The 20,560-nt window shown below is 36.9% G+C and overlaps 1 protein-coding gene across 9 annotated transcripts in view; it reads right to left on the bottom strand.

Moving 5' to 3' along the window:
- robo2 (roundabout, axon guidance receptor, homolog 2 (Drosophila)) overlaps positions 1 to 18,758 on the bottom strand; it is a 502,406-nt gene extending 483,648 nt beyond the window's left edge. For 8 of the 9 annotated variants that reach the window (XM_051864123.1, XM_051864120.1, XM_051864116.1 and 5 more), the window contains exons 1-2: positions 18,587 to 18,752; positions 9,819 to 9,947 (exon numbers count right to left, since the gene is read on the bottom strand). In XM_051864123.1, coding sequence (XP_051720083.1) covers positions 9,819 to 9,933 — 115 coding nt within the window. In that variant the 5' untranslated portion in view covers positions 9,934 to 9,947; positions 18,587 to 18,752. Of the gene's footprint in view, positions 1 to 9,818; positions 9,948 to 18,586 lie in introns of all 9 variants that reach the window. The other variant, XM_051864113.1, reaches the window with a different exon arrangement.
- Positions 18,759 to 20,560: the final 1,802 nt, after the last annotated feature.

Below are 20,560 nucleotides of genomic sequence, written 5' to 3'. Positions count from 1 at the left end.
ACAATTTCATAAAATCACTAAAAATTAAACAAATTAAATAGAAAACTGAAAATATAAAAGTAAAAGCTAATTAAAACTTATATATATACTTATATACTTATATACATATACTTATATATATAATATATATATATATATATATATATATATATATATATATATATATTATAGTGTGCAAATAATACTAAAATAAGACTCCTCCTTTGCCAAGGTGTCTCTGTCCTGAGAAACTTAATATAGCATTAGTTTCTGCTCACAAAGCTGGCGGACAGCAGTGCCCTGATTCTGTTGGAGGTCCCTCTCTCCGGACCACTAGCTCATCCAGGCAGTAAAAGAAGGCTGACAGGGATACAGATGGTCTTGTATACATATATAAACAACAACTGGCTTATGAAGGTGTCGTAAATGCCAGGAGCAGCTGGCTACCAGAGCACAAAGTGGAACGAAAAGAAAAAGAGATATGCTAAGATAGAGAGAAAGAACGGGGGAATTTTTTTTACATATGTGCTTGGGTGTGGGCACATATGGGTGTGTAGGGTTTGTGTGTGTGTGCGCGTGTGTGTGTGTGTGTGTGTGTGTGTGTGTGTGTGTGTGTGTGTGTGTGTTTTCACCCAGGGACCTGGGGAGAGAATACATCTGGTAGGACAGCTGTTAGCAGTGTACAAGAGTATACTGATGGTGGTGAGGAATGATAAATCACAGACTTTGCAGCATTGCAGACAGTGCACCAACATACCTGTGAATGCAGGTACTCAGGCACTGTCAGAAATGCTAAATAATCAATGACCCTATCCAAACAACACAGCTACAACTGTCTAAATGTGTCTGACTTGACAGTGACAACTGCGTAAAGCAAATTTGTCTCGAAATGAACACATTTAAACAACTAGTGTTTAATTACAAAATCGATTCAATTTAAGATTCTATATAGAACCTTTTTCTTCTAAGAGTGGTTTAGTGATTTAAACAAGCACCTAAAGCCACATTTGCGTCACAGACATAAAATATCTTAAATATTTGTATCAAATAATTTCTTCTCTGCATTTCTCTTCTATTCTAGTTTGCATCCTAGTCTAGTTGTCTAATGAACCTGGAATTGCATATTTTTTTGCAAATTTTGTTGGCTCTTTGATGAATTGTATTTGTTCCTATTTTGTAAGCCACTTTTAGCATGGTCTGAAGTACTATGAAATTAGTCCGGTGACGAAGAACTGTGCGCAACTTTCCAGTTCCCGCTGGATTTCGTAATCTGCATATAAGCTTTAAAAAGCCCGAACCTCGTCGTTGGTCCATCGGTCGTATTTTTTAAACTCCGTTGTTGATTCGAATAGCAGACAACTCTTACTGCACGCACTTTTAAAAGCAGTGGTTGAAATATAATGCTGCGTGGAGTCAACCAATCAAAATGCTGCATACACTCAACCAATCAGCATGTTCAGCACCCGAGTCCCACCCCCGAAAGTTCCTGAACTTCGAAAAAGTACCTCGTAAGCAGGGACTTTCTGAGGGGGAAATTTTTACCAGAACTTCATTTAGACCCTGGTCCCTGCGGTTGAAACACACAGAGTACCAAAGTCCCTACACTCTACAATAAATCCATAAAAATAGGGCACAATGGACTGTATTAATTTGTATAAATTTTCCATATTTATTTTGTACAGGTGCTTTACCTGTATTTTGAATTTTGAACTTCATTGCGTTGTGTTTTAGGGTTAATGGAAATGTCCGTAAAATTACTGTATAATGTCCTGGTAATTTTCTGCCAGTACATTATCAGTTTTTACGGATTTCTTTTTTTACAGTGTAGTTCCTGGGGCAAGTTCCTGCAGTGGAAGCGCAGTTTTGGATAAAAGTGTCTCCTAAATGGATAAATGTCAATAATACTTTTCTAAGTAATCAGGCTTACTGTTTTCCCCAGAAGATGATAAAATGAAAAAAAAAAAAAAAAAAAACATATCATTGAAACATTAAAACATGAGGGTATAAACATTTGACTTGGCATCCACATAGCAACCACCCAGAATATCCTAGCAACACACTAAGAACTTAGAAACCTCATAGCAACATCCTGGGCAACCACCCACAACAATCTATTGTAGCACTGGCAAATTTTGCACTGGCACCACACACTCAAAAAAAAAAAAAAATTTCAAAATCGTTTGCCCAGCTGAGAGACTGCTTTTTTAGTAAGGATTAAAAACTTAGTGTATGATTAGCTGTGAGGATTAGTATGAGTTTTAAAGGTCTCAATCCAATTTAAACTTCAAAGACGGCTTAATCAGTGGGGAAAATTGGTAAATTATCATGTTTGCAATATGCTTTTCAAAAACTAAGACACAACAGCATGGAAACTTTAGTTACACTTTAGTGGGTGTTTATTTTGTGTTCAATTAAATTGTTATTCATTTGCTAAAATATCCACATTGCTGTAGTTTTGGTGCAGTGATTAGTGCATGTCTTCATGAAACATATTGTGTTCACAGGAATGCATCTTAAAATACAAAATACATACTGTATTCCACTATTTTAAAAATGTTCAGTTGCTCTTTGACAGCTTTAATTGTGCTCTAGCAAACAAAACACCTTGCTACACATGCAATACATTCAACCGTCATCTACAGTATAGGAATGCACCCGCTCTCCATTACATCAAAGTGTGGTTAAGCCTCCTGTGCCTCCAGACAGCGGATCAAAAATCAAAACCCTCAGCACGTTATCCATGCTGATGATCACAAGCAGAAAACATCTCCACTGACCCAAGATCAAACGCGAGGGGCGTTACATTCTCTCCTCCAGTAAAGAGCTGCAACCTGACACAGAGCCACAGTGGAGCCAGAGAGCCCAGGTAACGAAGATGGATGTCCTGTAATGCAGTTAGCTTGCGGCTACTGCGGATAAAGGAATCCGGTCATAGCTGAACATCCCAACATAAACCTCCACAGCGACTACAAATGGGAGATTTGCCTCAAACTGATTGCCTGATGTCCTCAAAAGGTATAAACAAAACTGGAAACATTGTTTTCTGGGATAATGGAGCAATAATTAGATTCAGGGAGTCATTTCCAAAAAGCCAAAAATGTGATTTACTCTCCCTCCACCTATAATTGAGTTTCTCTGGGAAAAGTAAACTTCAGTGGTACTAAAGCAAAGCACAGTTTGTTCCTTGTAACCCTGGACTGCTACTGACAGTCATCAGTCTGTGCTTTTTTTGTGGCATTTAAATGAGAACTTTTGACCTGTAGACTTTTAGAAATTAAACTCCCTTAAAATACTTTTCTCACTTAGTCTACAGGAGACCAATGTGATATATACTACCATTCAAAAGTTTGGGGTCTGTACGATTTTTGAAAGAACTTTCGAATGCTCATCAAGAAGGCATTTACAGTATCTCACAGAAGTGAGTACACCCCTCACATTTTTGTAAATATTTTATTATATCTTTTCATGTGACAACACTGAAGAAATGACACTTTGCTACAATGTAAAGTAGTGAGTGTACAGCTTGTATAACAGTGTAAATTTGCTGTCCCCTCAAAATAACTCAACACACAGCCATTAATGTCTAAACTGCTGGCCTCTAAGTGAAAATGTCCAAACTGGGCCCAATTAGCCATTTTCTCTCCCTGGTGTTATGTGATTCGTTAGTGTTACAAAGTCTCAGGTGTGAATGGGGAGCAGGTGTGTTAAATTTGGTGTTATCGCTCTCACTCTCTCATACTGGTCACTTGAAGTTCAACATGGCACCTCATGGCAAAGAACTCTCCGAGGATCTAAAAAAAAGAATTGTTGCTCTACATAAAGATGGCATAAGCTATAAGAATATGGCAGAGACCCTGAAACTGAGCTGCACCACGGTGGCCAAGACCATACAGCGGTTTAACAGGACAGGTTCCACTCAGAACAGGCCTCGCCATGGTCGACCAAAGAAGTTGAGTGCACGTGCTCAGCGTCATATCCAGAGGTTGTGTTTAGGAAATAGACGTATGAGTGCTGCCAGCATTGCTGCAGAGGTTGAAGGGGTGGGGGGTCAGCCTGTCAGTGCTCAGACCATACGCCACACACTGCATCAAATTGGTCTGCATGGCTGTCGTCCCAGAAGGAAGCCTCTTCTAAAGATTATGCACAAGAAAGCCCGCAAACAGTTTGCTGAAGACAAGCAGACTAAGGAACCATGTCATGTGGTCTGATGAGACCAAGATAAACTTATTTGGTTCAGATGGTGTCAAGCATGTGTGGTGGCAACCAGGTGAGGAGTACAAAGACAAGTGTGTCTTGCCTACAGTCAAGCATGGTGGTGGGAGTGTCATGGTCTGGGGCTGCATTAGTGCTGCCGGCACTGGGGAGCTACAGTTCATTGAGGGAACCATGAATGCCAACATGTACTGTGACATACTGAAGCAGAGCATGATCCCCTCCCCTCGGAGACTGGGCCGCTGGGCAGTATTCCAATGATAACGACCCCAAACACACCTCCAAGACGACCACTGCCTTGCTAAAGAAGCTGAGGGTAAAGGTGATGGACTGGACAAGCATGTCTCCAGACCTAAACCCTATTGAGCATCTGTGGAGCATCCTCAAACGGAAGGTGGAGGAGTGCAAGGTTTAGACATTAATGGCTGTGTTTTGAGTTATTTTGAGGGGACAGCAAATTTACACTGTTATACAAGCTGTACACTCACTACTTTACATTGTAGCAAAGTATCATTTCTTCAGTGTTGTCACATGAAAAGATATAATAAAATATTTACAAAAATGTGAGGGGTGTACTCACTTCTGTGAGATACTGTATATGATTAAAAAATACAGTAAAAACAGTAAAATTGTGAAATATTATTACAATTTTAAGTAAGTTTTCTGTTTTCATATGTTGTAAAATGTAATTTATTCCTGTGATGCAAGGGTAAATTTTCAGCATCATTACTCCAGTTTTCAGTCACATGATCCAACAGAAATCATTCTAATATGCTGATTTGATGCTCAAGAAACATTACTTGTTATTATGAATGTTAAAAACAGTTGTGCTGCTTAATATTTTTGTAGAAACCATGATACATTTTTTTCAGAATTCCATGGTTTTACAGCATTTATTAGCAAGAGAAGACTTTTGAAACATTTTAAAAGTCTTTACTGTCACTTTAGATCAATTTAATGTGCCCTTGCTGAATAAAAGTATTAATTTCTTTAAAAAAAAATTCCCAAAGTTCCCAAACTTTTGATCGGCAGTGTACATTATTTTTACATATGAAATATTTAAATCGTATGTATATTTCACTCTTTATTTAGATGGTTGTTCAAAAATGTAATGACTATTATTTATTTTCATATTTTACAGGTATAAAAAGGAAGAAAATCTAAAAATAAGTAGCAAAAACATTTATTTTTTATAGACAAAAGTTGTCACAGCTGAAGAAACCCCCAACATAAAAAAAAAAAAAAAAAATTTAAGGAAAAATGTTGCTTTTGAATAATTATGATTTCCAAGCCATTGAATTGTAAACTCCTTTCACTGACATTAAAGTTACACAGGCAAGATATTCAAGCTCATAGGAGAAGCAGAAAAGAAAAATTACATGGCAGACGAGTTCTTCTACGAGTCACCTCGCACTAAAAATAAACCCTCAGCCACGCATCACAAACTACCAGCGCAACCTGATGTCAGCTTTGTCAAATAATTCTGCCCAGTGAAGCTTCACTACATCCCAGAGGATTTGTTATGCGTTATGTTTGACTTGTTCTTCTTTTCACTCTCACTCACTCATTCGTTCAAGCCTGTTTCTATCGCCCTCCTGCATATTTTACTTTGGCATATGCCACAGTTGAGTTCCATTAATCAGTCGCTGCTCGTATGAGGGCTGAATGTTAAACCCTCGCGCCGTTCCAACTTTCCGCCCAGCTACAAGACAGCAGGCCCGGCATTAACCTTGTAGATGGAGGCGGTTCACGCATCCACGGTACTTGGCAATGAAGGGAAAAGGAGAACTTCTCAAATTGTTTCCAGCCTGAGCTGCATGAGCGAATGGGTCTGTGTGTGTATGTGTGGCAGATCCCAGCTCCGCTATAAATAAGCCTGGCTGCTGGAGAGGTGGTAGTCTGCAGAGGAACTGACAGTAGAGGGCAACACGGCCTTGTCTCCCTGGGAGACGCCAATTAAAACTGGACCCGAACCCAAAGTGTGCAACTACTTGAGAGAATGAGAAATGAGTTTTGGCATGAAGCAGATTTGAAGTAACGGCGCTATAAAATGTCAGCCAGTCATTTAAGGAGTTTCATTTCGAAAAAAAAAAAATGCTCACATGCAGCTTGTAGGCCGTCAAACAGCAGAGTTAATGTCTTCTGGGATAGCAGCAATCCCATTGCTGATGATCACCTACAAACGACACTGAGTATATGCTAATACAGGCTATCTGATGTGTTCACAAGGAAAACCAACACACTGCTGAAGAATAAAGAATAACTTGCTCCCCGTGTTGTGTAAGTTACTCTAAAAAAGTAATTAATTACTAGCTACTAATTACATCTTCAACAGTGTAATTAGATTACTGTACTAATTACACTCTCTAAAAGTATTGCATTACTTATTACTAATTACTTTCTAAAATTACAGAAACATTAAAAGGGGGTACTATACCACTGGCAAAATGGGCTTTCAATAAAACTTTGCTGCCGATACAGTAGAAAGGCAAAACAATTTTTGAAATCGGTGCTACCTGACTAGAAAAAAAAAGGCTGTTGTCTTCCCTTTTACCAAATAGGTAGGAAAACTTCAACACTGGGCATGTTGTCGTCCAGGGCCACTCCCACCAGTCTGCTATGGGTATGCTTACCAGGGTTAAATATCACCTTGCTTTAGTAGGAAATACTTCTTAGCAAACTTTTAGTCATAATGGTGTCGACTTCTATTGTTCCCAGGTGCAAGAATTAAGAGTAAATGTTTAGCGGGAGTGACTTACTTTAGGTTTCCAGTAGGAAACCTAAATTTACAAAAATTTCCATGATCGATCATCATTTAAATGAATGATCAATTAATCGATTAATCGTTAGCCTTAATACTGCCATATGCGTCTACTGCAGTGGCTTATGGCCAACAGCATGACAGGGTGTGAAAATGCTGCTCAAAACGTTATGTCCCTCACCAAATGAATGAGAAGGGTTATTAGTTTAAATAAAGGGCTAGTAGGATTGTAAAATGAGTCAATGTGATTGATCATTTATTAAATTACACATTGAATAATCAAATATTACGACTAATACAATGTGTCACCAAAGCTGCCTCAGATGCATGTTTGTCAGAATGTGTGCTCCTGTTGTGGACGCGCTCTTCTGGAACAACGCGCTGAAAACAGCAACTAATGGCAACTAACGGCAACGAATTCACAATGGTTTATTAAAATAGTGTTCTCATTAATGTTATGTAATATGACAGACAGTCTTAATCATATTATTAGTCATGCATTGCTGTTTGAGCTGCGCGCGCTGAAGCACTGAATAAACACTGGTAAACTGGAGCACTTTGCTAGCGCATTATTTAACTCAAAGAAACGCATCCTATATGAGATTAATCAGATACAAAATAAACATAATATTACAGATTATATCTGCACAAAATGACACGAATGTATAAGTGAACTTGAACTAAGTTACGTGCTATTCATATTCAGAATGCGCAACTCATGTTGTGAATGATGAAACACAACAAAACTCAAATAATTCACGTTTTATTACAATATTGTTCTCTTTATAATGTTATGTAATATCAAAGACTATAGAATAACACAAGACACGTCACTCGTATCGTTTGAATGGGAGAAAGTGCAACGTGCAATATGGCGAAATAAGTCCTGCCTTCAAAAATAAGAACCAATCGCCGATTGGTAAAGTCATCGCGTCACTGCAGCGGCCGTTAGAAGCTCCGGTTCCTATAGAAACAGTCAGGCGCGCGCCTCCGAAATGAGACACAAGAGACGCGCATTTAGGACTGTGCATGCGTATTAGCTTGATCCAGCCTGAAAAATACAGTTTTTTTGTCATGATTCGAGCCTTTAGAAACAAAATTTATGAGACAGTTATTGTCAGATTTCACTGGTGATTTCAAATATGAAATTTAATCGAAAGCTTGGCAAACAGCTTTGAAGAATTTGATGTTTTCCCATTCAAAGAGATAGGAGCTACACTTGAATGCCCGAGAGGCATTTCAAAGATGGCCGCTGAGTGAAATGACTTGTCTTAAAGGGACTTTTTCATCTTTCCTCGTGTCTGCATTACATGTTTCGCGGTTGAGCAGCACATACGTGCACGAACCTGCTTAATCAACGAACGATAAGTTTTATCAATTAAATATATTATCAACAATTAATCAATCATCGACTAATCGACATCCCTAGTTTCCAGTGACGGATTCAGCACGTTGTAGGCAGCGGCTAAAAGCTACAAAGAATCATAAATATGAAGAGAACACCGTAACAAAAAAAAAAAAAAAAAATTTGAAAAAACTCTGTGTTTATAGTCAACTTTTCAAACTGGATGACCATGAACAAAATGTTTCAGGCCAAACAGGGAAGAAAACTGAAAGAATTTGCTGTTCCATTAGTTCTGCCCAACCTCCCAAAGCAAAACGCTGTGGCATACAGGTAAGGAAGCGTGTTCCATTTTCACCATAATGCTGTTTAAAGAGTAGACATTTTCAGTGCTAAACCTACCCTTACAATAACTGTTCTGTTAATAACCCTCTGTCGATCTGACTGTCGGTTGGCAGTGATACAAAAATGCGGAAGTATAATCTGTAGTTTTCACGAAAGCCCTGGAGCTGTCAAAAGTCAGAGAAACCACAAAACATATCATCAGGCAGACTTTTGCTGACAAATAAATGTGAATTTTCTTGGTCCCGTTAATGTTTACACAGTGTTTTCAATAAGAGATGAAAATGCACCACTGTTTGCGTCTTAATTTTTTAAGCAAACTGCCCTTGTGAAAAAGAAGTGTTTAAATGTATTAAATGCACACTTGTGTACTTCAAATCTTAAGAGTATATTTAAAAAAAAAAAAATACAATAAAACGACACTAAAGTGTACTTAAAGAGAGTATGCTTTAATGGTTATGTTTCTTAACACACTTAAGTACACTTTTAAAAAGTGCACTTTAATGTCAAATTAATTTAAATCATTATGTTTTAATAATCTTTTTTCATACTTTAAAGCACATATAAAGTACATGATTATAATCTGATATTGCATTTAAAGATTATATATTTTACTAATACTAATATTTTACTAAACATACTAATCTGAAATTTTACAATAGCAAATGTGTAATTAAAATTTATTTAAATACATGATATACAAGTTTCAATAGAAATTACATTCAAGTATGTTTAGTTCACCATAAATGCTTGTCAAGACATTCAAAAATATGGTAAAAACCAAAAGGTTCATATACTTTTTTTTTTCCTGCTGCTGTATCATAAGAAACAAATTGACAGTATGACGTACAACAAAATCCTGATGGCACGTCTAACTCAACAGATTCTTTTAAATTTAAGGTAGCAAAAATCTAGGTTTTCCATGTATCTATTCCTCAAAAAAGAACTGAAGTCTTTTACTTGACCTTCAACCTTCAGCCTAAGAATAATGAATGTAAAATCATCCTTAAAAACTTTAGTATCATCACTCCACAACACAAAGCACAAGTCATCTTAGCCAATCTGGCCAAACTTTCACAAAAGCAGTAACAGTACCACAGTCTTGCAACATTCGCATTGACATGTGCTTGTAAAATTCGAAGAACAAGCATCCGTGAATGATAAAGAAATATTCATTCTTACCTTGCCCTTGAGCATCCACTGAGTCTGTGCACAGGATCCACAGGACACAGATAATGAGGAGTGGAGGCCAAGCTAGGACGGCAGTACATCTCGCTCGGTCTGGGTTGGCGGCCATGACACCATTGGTTACTGTCAGACAGGAAAAATTTAAAGGTTTTTGTCAAGTACATACAGTAAGTTGTACAGTAAGTTGAATTTTATAAATAAATAAACAAAAATACAAAATAAATAAATAGTATTCTAATGTCAACAGCAGTGTTAGGGTTAATGCATTACAATTAACACTAATGTAATCAGATTACTTTTTTAAAGTAACTAGTAAATTAATGCATTACTTTTAAATTTACAACAAAATATCTGAGTTACTTTTTCAAAAAAGTGACGCAAGTTGCATTGTCTTCCAATGTTGACTAACAGCTCTCCTGTCCCCATATTGAGAGAAATCTTGAATAAATGAAGAGACGTTGTGTGCGCTGTGTGTGAACATGATGGTTATAGCTCTAGACTAAATGTGAGCATACATTTACTCATCTCACTTGCACAAAAACAGATTCAGTATTCCTCAAAATGAATAAAAACAGTTTAACTTTGTATGTGAAACGACCTTTACATTTACCAAAAACCTTTTTTGTCATTAAAAAAATAAACAAGCGAGCCCAGCCCAGGTGAGAAAAAGTAACGCAAAAGAAATGTAATGCATTACTTTCCAAAAAAATGTAATGAAGTAATGCAATTGTTTTTTTGTTTTTTTAGGAAGTAACACAATATTGTAATGGTTTACTTTTAAAAGTAACTTTCCCCAACACTGGTCAGCAGTTGGCGTTACTAAAGTTCATATTTCAAGTGCTAAATAAAAGAGAGTACAGTTCCTTTTTGTGTTGTGGGAACATTTTGTCAGTGGTTACAAATTTAAAAACCACAAGTTTATGAATGTAACCGAGACTCGCCACAAGATAAATTCCCATTTTTCTTAATATCTCAAAGGATATCTGAAAGTCAAGACATGTTCTGACATTACAAAACATTTATTTAACAAGACACATGCAATATGTGATTACTTCAATATCCAAGGAATAATTCTGAAAGCCACGCACAATTTATCAGTGGCGACATTCCCGCCATGCAAGACGTAGCCAAGCTTTCTTTTTTAATTCACTGAGAGTAAGACGACTGCTATGAAATATAACTCACGGTCTGGAATGTCCCACTCATTAAACACAAAGCTTTTATGAACCAACAATTCATCAAATTTTAATGATAAGTTTGTAGAGGCGCATTCAGGCCTAAATTTATGAAGTTACCATTACACTTAATGAAGTATTATGTCTTTATGATACCAATAACTAAAACATGCCCAGCTGACATGGAGTGCGGTTTAAGTGAAAAACTGGCAGAAGTTGCAGCTCACAATTATTACTCAGTACAATATAAAATGGAGGTTACTACACGTAATGTATGAGACATTCCTCATTGTCAGCTGTGGCAGTGACACACAATATTTAAAGTTCCTAACATGCTTAAATGATTGCCATTAATTCAATGCAAATGAAAGAAGCAATAGCAAATCCATTTATGATCCAAACAAATTAATTCTTTCCTTTTATTGATTTCTCTCCACTAGCTGTCTGATATGTCAGTCAGTCTGCACAGTGATCAGATATTCTCTCTTTCACGGATACTCAGTCTGGGTTGGTCAGACCAGTGGCCAGTGATGTATAATGCCTGACTTGGTTATCTTTGCCATCACTCACCCTTACACTTCTCAACATGCTTGCCTTGTAGCAAAGGGTAAATAAAATCAATAAGCCTCCATTTCACATCACAGCCATTTATTTCTCCATCAATAGCTCTTTGGCTGGAATTAAAAGTACAGTCATTTGCATACACACATCTCAAGACTGAGCAGTACTGAGAATGAAGAAATGAAAGTAGCTATTCACAGGATTCACATTAAACATATCGTAACACCATTTATATTATAAAAAATAATAATAGTTCTTTAAAAAAAGGTCTAAAAAGACTGCATGTCTTTTAGTAGCTTAATAAAAGTTACTGCATTTAATGGGAGCCGCTGTGTTGAGATCACATGACCAGCATAACAGCGTATTTTATATCTATTACCTCTATTTAACTGGACAGTTTCAGTCACTGAATTAAACATTCATGGTTGACTGCAAATAGTGCATGTCTGTGGCATCATAAACAACAATTCTGGCTTTTGTATATCAGATTCACACTGCTAGGTGGCCAAGACCACTGCAAAATTTGCTAGACCAAAAAAAAAAAAAAAAAGGCACTTGCACATTTGTCAGACACTGTTGGGAAAGTTTCCCAGACCTGGGTTCAATTAACCAAAATGTCTGATTCAAAATTGGGCTGCTTAGGATACTGAAATAAAGTGATATTATGCTACTTTTATGGCACTTTTCTGTCCTTTTTATGCAGCTTGAAAGTTCCTGCTCTCAAGGGCTGGTTCACACAGAACGTTTCATTTTTAGAAGTTGAAGTGATTTTAACTTGAGCGCCACGTTTTTAGAACGCCATAGGGCTTTCCACACTTGAAATAGTTAACCCTGGGTCATTCTAAACCCCTGGTGAACAGAATCCTGGGTTTTCTTTATTCACGTTTCACACTGCTCATACTATACCCGGGGTTGACAGTTAATCCTGGGTATTCATAAGCTACCGTTTTCTGCACATTCCTAAACCCTGGGATAAAGTCCTTATCTGCATATTTGCGGTGTCAGTGTCACTGACTGGACAAACGAAGCACGTGACCTGTTTATATAAAGGCATTGTGTGTCCTCATATCACACATTGCTGCTGACTGTAATATCAATTTTTTTTCTGAATGAACTTTTTGAACTACAAAAGTAACAATGACGTTCTTTTCTTCACTCCAATTGTCGCGTTTTCCATTGGCGTTTGACATTTTCACTATCATACGCAGAAACGACTGTTTATACATCGTGTGGTGTTTCCGTAACTGCCAAAAGTGCGTGAATATAAGACACACAATTGGTTGTCGGTTTCAAGTATTTAGTTGTAACATTCTAACACCGCATCGTTTCACACTGTACAAGTTTGTCACTGCAATGCGGAGTTAACACCACAAAAGCGGCTCCAGAGCAGGGTTTCATAACCCTGGGTAAAAAGCGGTGCTAACCCCGCATCTAAATTACAAGTGTGAAACACTTCTTTACCCGGGGTGTTTAGAACGACAATAACCCGGGGGTTAAGCGCGAGACACTGTAAAAGACACAAGATGCGAGCTCAATGGGCAAACATGGAAAAGCAGTACAGTGGAATGGAAAAATGTGTTCTGTGTGAATGGCCCCTTAAACTGTATTTAATAATAATAAAAATTATTTTAATATGTTTATTTCAATATATTTTAAAAAAAAAAATTTAATGTAAAAAAATTGTATTCTTAATAAGTAAGGGATAATCCATGGCTAGCTGTACAGTAAACAATTTTATACAACAGTTCTGGTTCTCAAATCTGATTGGCTCTGAGCCTTTTCCAGCCATGCAATATTCTACCAGTATCACCACGGGAACCGTTTCACTGTTTAGGGCTTTTCACACTGCGCTTAACCCCGGGTTAACTTCTTTCTAAACACCGCTTTTAACCCCGGGTAAAGGAGCGTTTCACACTTGTAATTTTGATGCAGGGTTAGCACCGCTTTTTACCCAGGGTTATGAAACCCTGCTCTGCACCGCTTTTATATTCACTTCAGGAATTTACCTCTGGCTCTTATGTAGATAGTGGTTAAACATGAGGTATAATTAATTTTGGGTACATCAAATGTACAATCTTTGGTCTTATTAATTTATTACTTGTTCCAGAGCAAAATGATTTGGCTAAGGGAAAAGTTAAGTTTCATAACTTTATATTTTTATTTAACTGAAATCCCGTAGGCTACTATAACTAGCGCTTCTTTTGTACTTTTGACTGAACTGTTTGCTTGTGTTAATTTCCAATTATACAAACTTCTTATACTTTAATAATGGCTACTATTGTTTATTTAAATATTTTTTCAAGAAATAATATTTTATACAAAAAACATGCCGTATTTGGTATTTAGAAAGGGTCCGTTGGTGATTGTGATTACGACTTCATTGAAAAGTTATATTATTGATGTAGCCTTTAGCTTTTTTTATCATTAGATGGAAGCAAAGACTGTCTTTAAAGTGAGTCAGTAGCAAAGACTTATTTTGAAAGGGACTGAAACAAGGTTGTAAACAAGGACATTGTTTTTAACAACATCTAAGACGCAACTTACAAATGCATTGACGTGTACTGTCATGGGAAATCCCCTTACCTGTTGAAAGGACAAAGAGAAAGATATGCCTTTCCTCAGCGGACATTCAAACTGATTTTGTGATTATAATTAGGTTGACCTGAAGAATATCAGCTAGAATAATTGACGACGTGCCATGGTCATTTGCCAGCACTTACAAGTTAAATCGATCAATGATGTTTGCAGCGCTAAATCTGACTGGAAATGCTAAAATGACGGTTATTTTCGTCAGCTACCACTCCTTAGATCCAGCAGACACAGAGATAAAGTAGTGCGGTAAATGTTACATTTATTTGATTAAATTATAAGATTTATTTGACTGAATTTGACTGAATTAGCTTATCGAGAGAGAGAGAGAGAGAGAGAGAGAGAGAGAGAGAGAGAGATGCGCGTGTGAATTACCTGTCTGTGCAGCCTCTCTCCACTAGCAATGAAACTGTGAGTTTACTGACTTTAAAAACAGCGATGTTACAACATCCTTGCGGAGTAATATAATGTAGCGTTTCAGTTGCGAAATTAATTTATTAATAAAAGTCTCGGGGCAGCGTTGACAAACAAGTTTCTCTGTTCCTGTTTCTGTATGCGCGCAGCACGGTCTCTTGTTCGTGTGCGTTTCAGCTCATTAATATAGAACGGTGATTAAACTGACCTGGAACTACCTGCGCATTTAACGTTTTATTTTATTATTAACTTCCGGCCAATCAGAATCGAGTATTCACACAGACTGTGGTATAAAAACGAAAGAAAAATAAAGACCAGCCTTAAACATTTCTAATACACATTACCAAATAATTATTATCGTCCAGCTAGATAGATAAGTATGTCCAACTTTATCCGCATACATACAGTATACTTGCATAGGGCGATATATACTAAGCTACATATCTCAACTGCATGATTGCTTGCATTGTCACAAAATGTAGCTAAACTCTATTATTGCCCTATGATCTGCTAAATGCAACTATAAGATATTAAGATATAAGTAAGCAATAAGGTATGAGAGGCTGTGCTGTATCGTAAATAAGTCACAGCTGAAGGGCGTTGTTAGACTCGAAGCGGAATGCTTGCAACCCCTTCAGCAGTGACTTATTCACAATACAGCACTAGCTTTGAGTACCTTATTGCTTTTATAAAATGGTTACCACACAATACAAATATTAAAGCCAAAAATATGTATCAATGGAACTTTCATGAAGTAAACTTTCACTAAAAGCCTTCCTTCCGCCGGAAAAAAATAGTCCCTGACCGTGAACAGCAACAGAAATTACATTATTACGCCATTAGATGGCGGCAAAGACTGTCTTTATGAGTGTGTCAGTCACTAGTGAAGACTTGTATATTGAAAAGACTGAATTGTTGTGAACACGGAACAAGACGCAACTGACTTTGACTAGCGCTGTCAGTCACGGAAAACCCCTTAACTGTTAAAAGGACAAGATAATACATCGGACATTTAAACAGATTTTTTATTATGAACATAGGACTGACCTGAAGGAAAATGCTAAATCTGAATGCAGGTAATAAACTCGCTCACTCTATCTCTTTCTCACAATACTCTTCTACATAATACAGTAAGCTTCAATGAACAATATCAATTGAGAACATACAGTTTACGTTGCTAAAAGTGGTTGCTAAGGGTGTTGTGTAGTGATACACAGAACCGTTGAGTGAAGCAGTCATAGCTGTGTTTTATCGTGAATAAAACACAGCTATTGACCAATCAGAATCAAGGACAGGAACTAACCGTTTTATAACAAACATTAACATTACGATTTTCCATAAAGCTGCTCTGAAACATGCATTGTAAAAAAGGCGCTATACAAGTATATTTGACTTGATTTGAATAATTTTGTGTTCCAAAAAATCATGCAGATTTGAATATAAGAATTTCAATTTTTTGGTGAACTGTCCCTTTAAAACTCTAAACTAGTATAGTCAATATCACAAGAACCATTCCGTTTCAAACCTGCATCTGCTCTGACAAAAGTAGGCGCCACAAAGGAGACTAATTCCCTTGATCAATATCTACTTCCACGTTGGGCTACAGTTCAGCGTGGATGGCAGTGGTCAATGACTCTCGCTCAGAGGTCCGGGGCAGTGCTGGACACAGGCCCAGGAGAGACAGATTGGTGAAGAGTGGGACGGCTACAGCCAGGCGCCTGGATTCCTGTCATCCTCTCCCCCCTCCTTCTGTCTGCTAGATCAACATGAGCCTCGGCTCTCAAACACAACAACCTGTTTGAGATTAGCCACGGAATGGGCTGCTCTGCATAACGACAGCCTTACAGGCATCCACAATTACATTGCTTTTATCTTGTCACGTCAGGATATGTTTAAGTAGGTGTCTGCGCGGAGCTGTCCATGGTTCTGAATGCTGTTGGATCCGTTCACGCTGTGGAGGTGTGGATGCCGCAGACGTGCTGTCCATCGTGCTGTCAGAATGTAATTATGTGGGAGTCTTGGAGTGCCAAGACAGAAAAAAATCTAACACAGTCGAGGTCTTGGAGGGCAAGTGTGCCACCGTGGATTTCGGCAAACTCTCCTGAGCGTGGCAGGCCTCTGCCAAATCACAAAACCGTTAGACGCCTCACTTCACTTAGATCTTCAATGGTGATGTTGACACAAACCAATTACATTCTCCTCTGCTGTAAGCTTGACATGTTGTGACGATTTATTATGATTTTTAAAACATTTTTCCCTAGCTTAAATTGTTTTTGCCTTGCCTTGGTGAGTCAGACATTAAAAGCATCTAAAAAAAAGTTGTCTTAAATGCAGTAAACTCTAAAAGGTGCATCAGTGTACATTCATCACTAATATCTGGGACACTGAATAAGCCCACATTTAAAAAGAAATACATAAAAAAGTTAAAATTGTATAAATAAACCCACAAAAATCTAATCTAATCTAATCTAATATAATATAATATAATATAATATAGTATAATATAATGCATTTATCACTAATATTTGGGACGTTAAATAAGCCCACATTTAAAGAGAAATACAAATATATATATATATATAACCTACATAAAAAAAGAATATAATATAATATAATTAATATAATATATAATGCATTCATCACAAATATTTGAGATGTTAAATAAGCCCAGATTTAAAAGGAAAATCCAAAAAAAATGTATATTATTATAAATAAACCTACAAAAAAAAGTATAATATAATATAATATAATACGATATAATATGTATTATGCATTTATCACAAATATTTCGGACACTGAATAAGGAAAAAGTTAATATTATATAAATAAACCTACAATATAATATAATATAATATAATATAATATAATGCATTCATCACTAATTTCTGGGATGTTGAATACACCCACATTTAAAGAGATACATTAAAAAACAATGTAATATTATATAAATAAACATAAAAAACAAAAAATTAAATAAAATGCATTCATCACTAATATCTTGTTGAGTAAGCCCACATTTAAAAAAGAAATACATTAAAACATAAGCTAATATTATATAAATATTCCTACATAATAAAATAAAACGCATTCATCACTAATATCTGGGATGAAAACGATACATTTAAAAAATAAAGTTAATATAAAATAAAATGCATTAATCACTAATATCTGAATAAGCCCACATCAAAAATAGATATATTACAAAAACAAGCTAATATTATATAAATGAGCCTATATAAAATAAAGAGCTAAATAATAAAACAAAAAAAATAATAAAATAAATATGATTAATATAATAAAAATAAATAAATAATGGTATCCTTCCACTGGAAAGGGCTCTGACATAAAAAAATGGAGAAAAAAAAAAATACACCATATACACACTATGAATCACTGCATATGGTGAACAGGTGTTTTGTGTCATAGCTATATTAACCAGTCACAAGCCAGACTACTCATTTTAAGCAATATCAATGAGAGTGAGTATCAACATGACTGTGATTCTGTTCTATAAACAAAAAATGAATATTAAAAAAACTCAAAAGAAATATCTGGCAAGTTGCTTTTTCCTCCACCAATGAAAATAGTTCCAAAAGAAGCCAAAGCAACAAGGCTTATGTGTCTCCAAGCAACAAACTCTTCTATAATCATATATATAATTCTGGAACCTTTGCGATACTTGGCCCTACGTGAGAGTTTTAGAAAACAACAACAGCAACTAGCAGTGGTGGGGAGAATCTGGCCGAGACTCAGAAATTCAGTCTTCATGTACTTACAGAGACTGACAGTGGATTTGCATAAAGTCCAACAATGAAATTTGACATGTACCGAAGCAGAAAACTGACAGACCACATACTGTATGAATGATATAGAATAGCACATAATATCCACTCTAAAGTGCACTCAACAGTAATGTAAGACTAATGTGAGAGCACTGTGACTGACTTCCATCAACACAAACATGTGACAACCACATTAACCCACATGCACAGACATAAATGAACTTCCTCTCGCCTAGCTTACCTCTCTCAGCAGGTATCTTCAAAGCATAGCTTGAAAACACATTTGTGATGTATTTCCTGTGCACGAGGGAAGCTGCTCTCGGAATAGTTTGCGCACGGTTGGAATTCCTGCCCTCTCTCACACACAACTGGCAAAGCACTCTGCCTTCCTCCCAGGCTCATCCCATCTGCAAAGCGAGGGAGAGATGGGGAGAGATGGAGCTCGCAAGAGAGAGAGAGAGAGAGAGAGAGAGAGAGAGAGAGAGAGAGAGAGAGAGAACCCAAGAAAGTCATCCAGGGAGATGGAGAGAGAGAGGATGAGGATGAGGCAAAAGAGAGTAAAGGAGGAGGAGAGAGATTGTTTCGATAATGCATATTGTCATAAGAGAGCTGCATTCCTGGTAATCCAATAGAAGTGAAGTAAAAGCTTCTGTCATTTCAACAGACTTAATGAATACAATTTGATTAGGTGGCCCTGCATCTGCACGGCTTCCTTCAGACTCATTGTTTGGGATTTGTGCCGGCCTGTCTCACTCTCAAATTAACTTGCCTTTAAACGTATTTAATGTTTGACTTGAATACTTACACGATTCTTGCTTCAAACGGCTCGGTCAAGGAGAGCCATCCAATTGAAACAGCTATTCTTTGAGTGAAGTGAAGCTCAACTGGTACAGAATGGTGCTAGCAACATGGGTTTGATTCCCTGGGAAAACAAAAGTGATAAAATGTTTACAATGTGGCTTTACTTAATGTTAACAAAGAAAATATGACATCAGTAACCTTGTAAGATCTTAAAACAGGGGTATTCAACCTTCCTCAGGCAAAGGAACTATTAGAGATGGAGCAGAGACCTGGTAAATAAACTTGGCCAAATAAAGTGTATAGTACCACATTAATATAAGAGATGGATTAAATTAAATGTTATTATTATTCTATAAATAAACCTACATAATAACATAACAAATCCATTCATCACTAATATCTGGGACTTTGAATAAGTCCATTTACATTACAAAAACAAGCTTATTATATAAATGAGACTAAATATAATAAGAGCTAAAGTAAATAAATAAATAAAACTCAAATAAAATAAGGCCTTTAAAAACTTTTATCAAGAGGTATCCTTCCATTGGAAGAGCTGAAGACCTAAAGATTTTAAACAGATTTTAGCAGAATAACTACTCTCTGCGGTAATGTCTGTTGTCATTAATGCTGCCTTCCCGTGCTATAAGAAATTTGATAATTCCCACTTCTGAAGTCATGATTATGAGCTTATCTCATTCAAGTTTTGACATGAGAGGGCTTTCATGTGCAATTTTTTACCTAGGAAACTCGTATTTACGAGTCCGTTCAGCCACGGACCGTTGGCTGAACATCTGATGCATGGCACACTTAACTGGAAACACTTCAGGATTTTCGAAGTCGTCATCTGGTTGGTTGAATTCTACAGGATGTCCAGGAGACGCGTGTGTCGCGTTCTTTAACGGTCAGCCTGGAAACAAATGCCATGACGCCAAACCCCCTCGTGGAAGAAGAACGCGTCGTCGTGTTTACAACTGTGACAATGAGCGCTTATCAGGGTCAACTAAACACTGGATTTTCAAAAGTATGTGAAGTTCATGGCTCCACTGTTGCAGTAAACTCAATAGCTGTGTCTTATTTCAAAGGCTGCGTCCTCCGGAGGTCGCATTTGAAGGTTGCATACGTCATTGAGGCTGTATCATTTCAGAAAAGTAAGTAGGACTCTCAGAATACGACCTTCGAATGCGCCCTTCTTTCACAAGAATTCGGAGGATGCATGAGGTGTATCCTTTGCTGCTGCCGATAGCCCACAATTCTTTGCGTCGCTGTTAACTGTCATTTATTTGGAAAAAAAAAATGGCAGCGTCGGCAGATGTACGTGTACAAGCGAAATGTGGTGTTTAAATGTAAGTAGTTGCAAGCTTGTTTTTGTTTTAAACTTTGTTCTTCTTAATATCCTCCTTTGTCTGTAACA

Source organism: Ctenopharyngodon idella, chromosome 15 (assembly GCF_019924925.1).
Source record: "Ctenopharyngodon idella isolate HZGC_01 chromosome 15, HZGC01, whole genome shotgun sequence".
Taxonomy (NCBI): Eukaryota; Metazoa; Chordata; class Actinopteri; order Cypriniformes; family Xenocyprididae; genus Ctenopharyngodon; species Ctenopharyngodon idella.
This window is presented reverse-complemented; position numbering and strand designations above follow the sequence as displayed.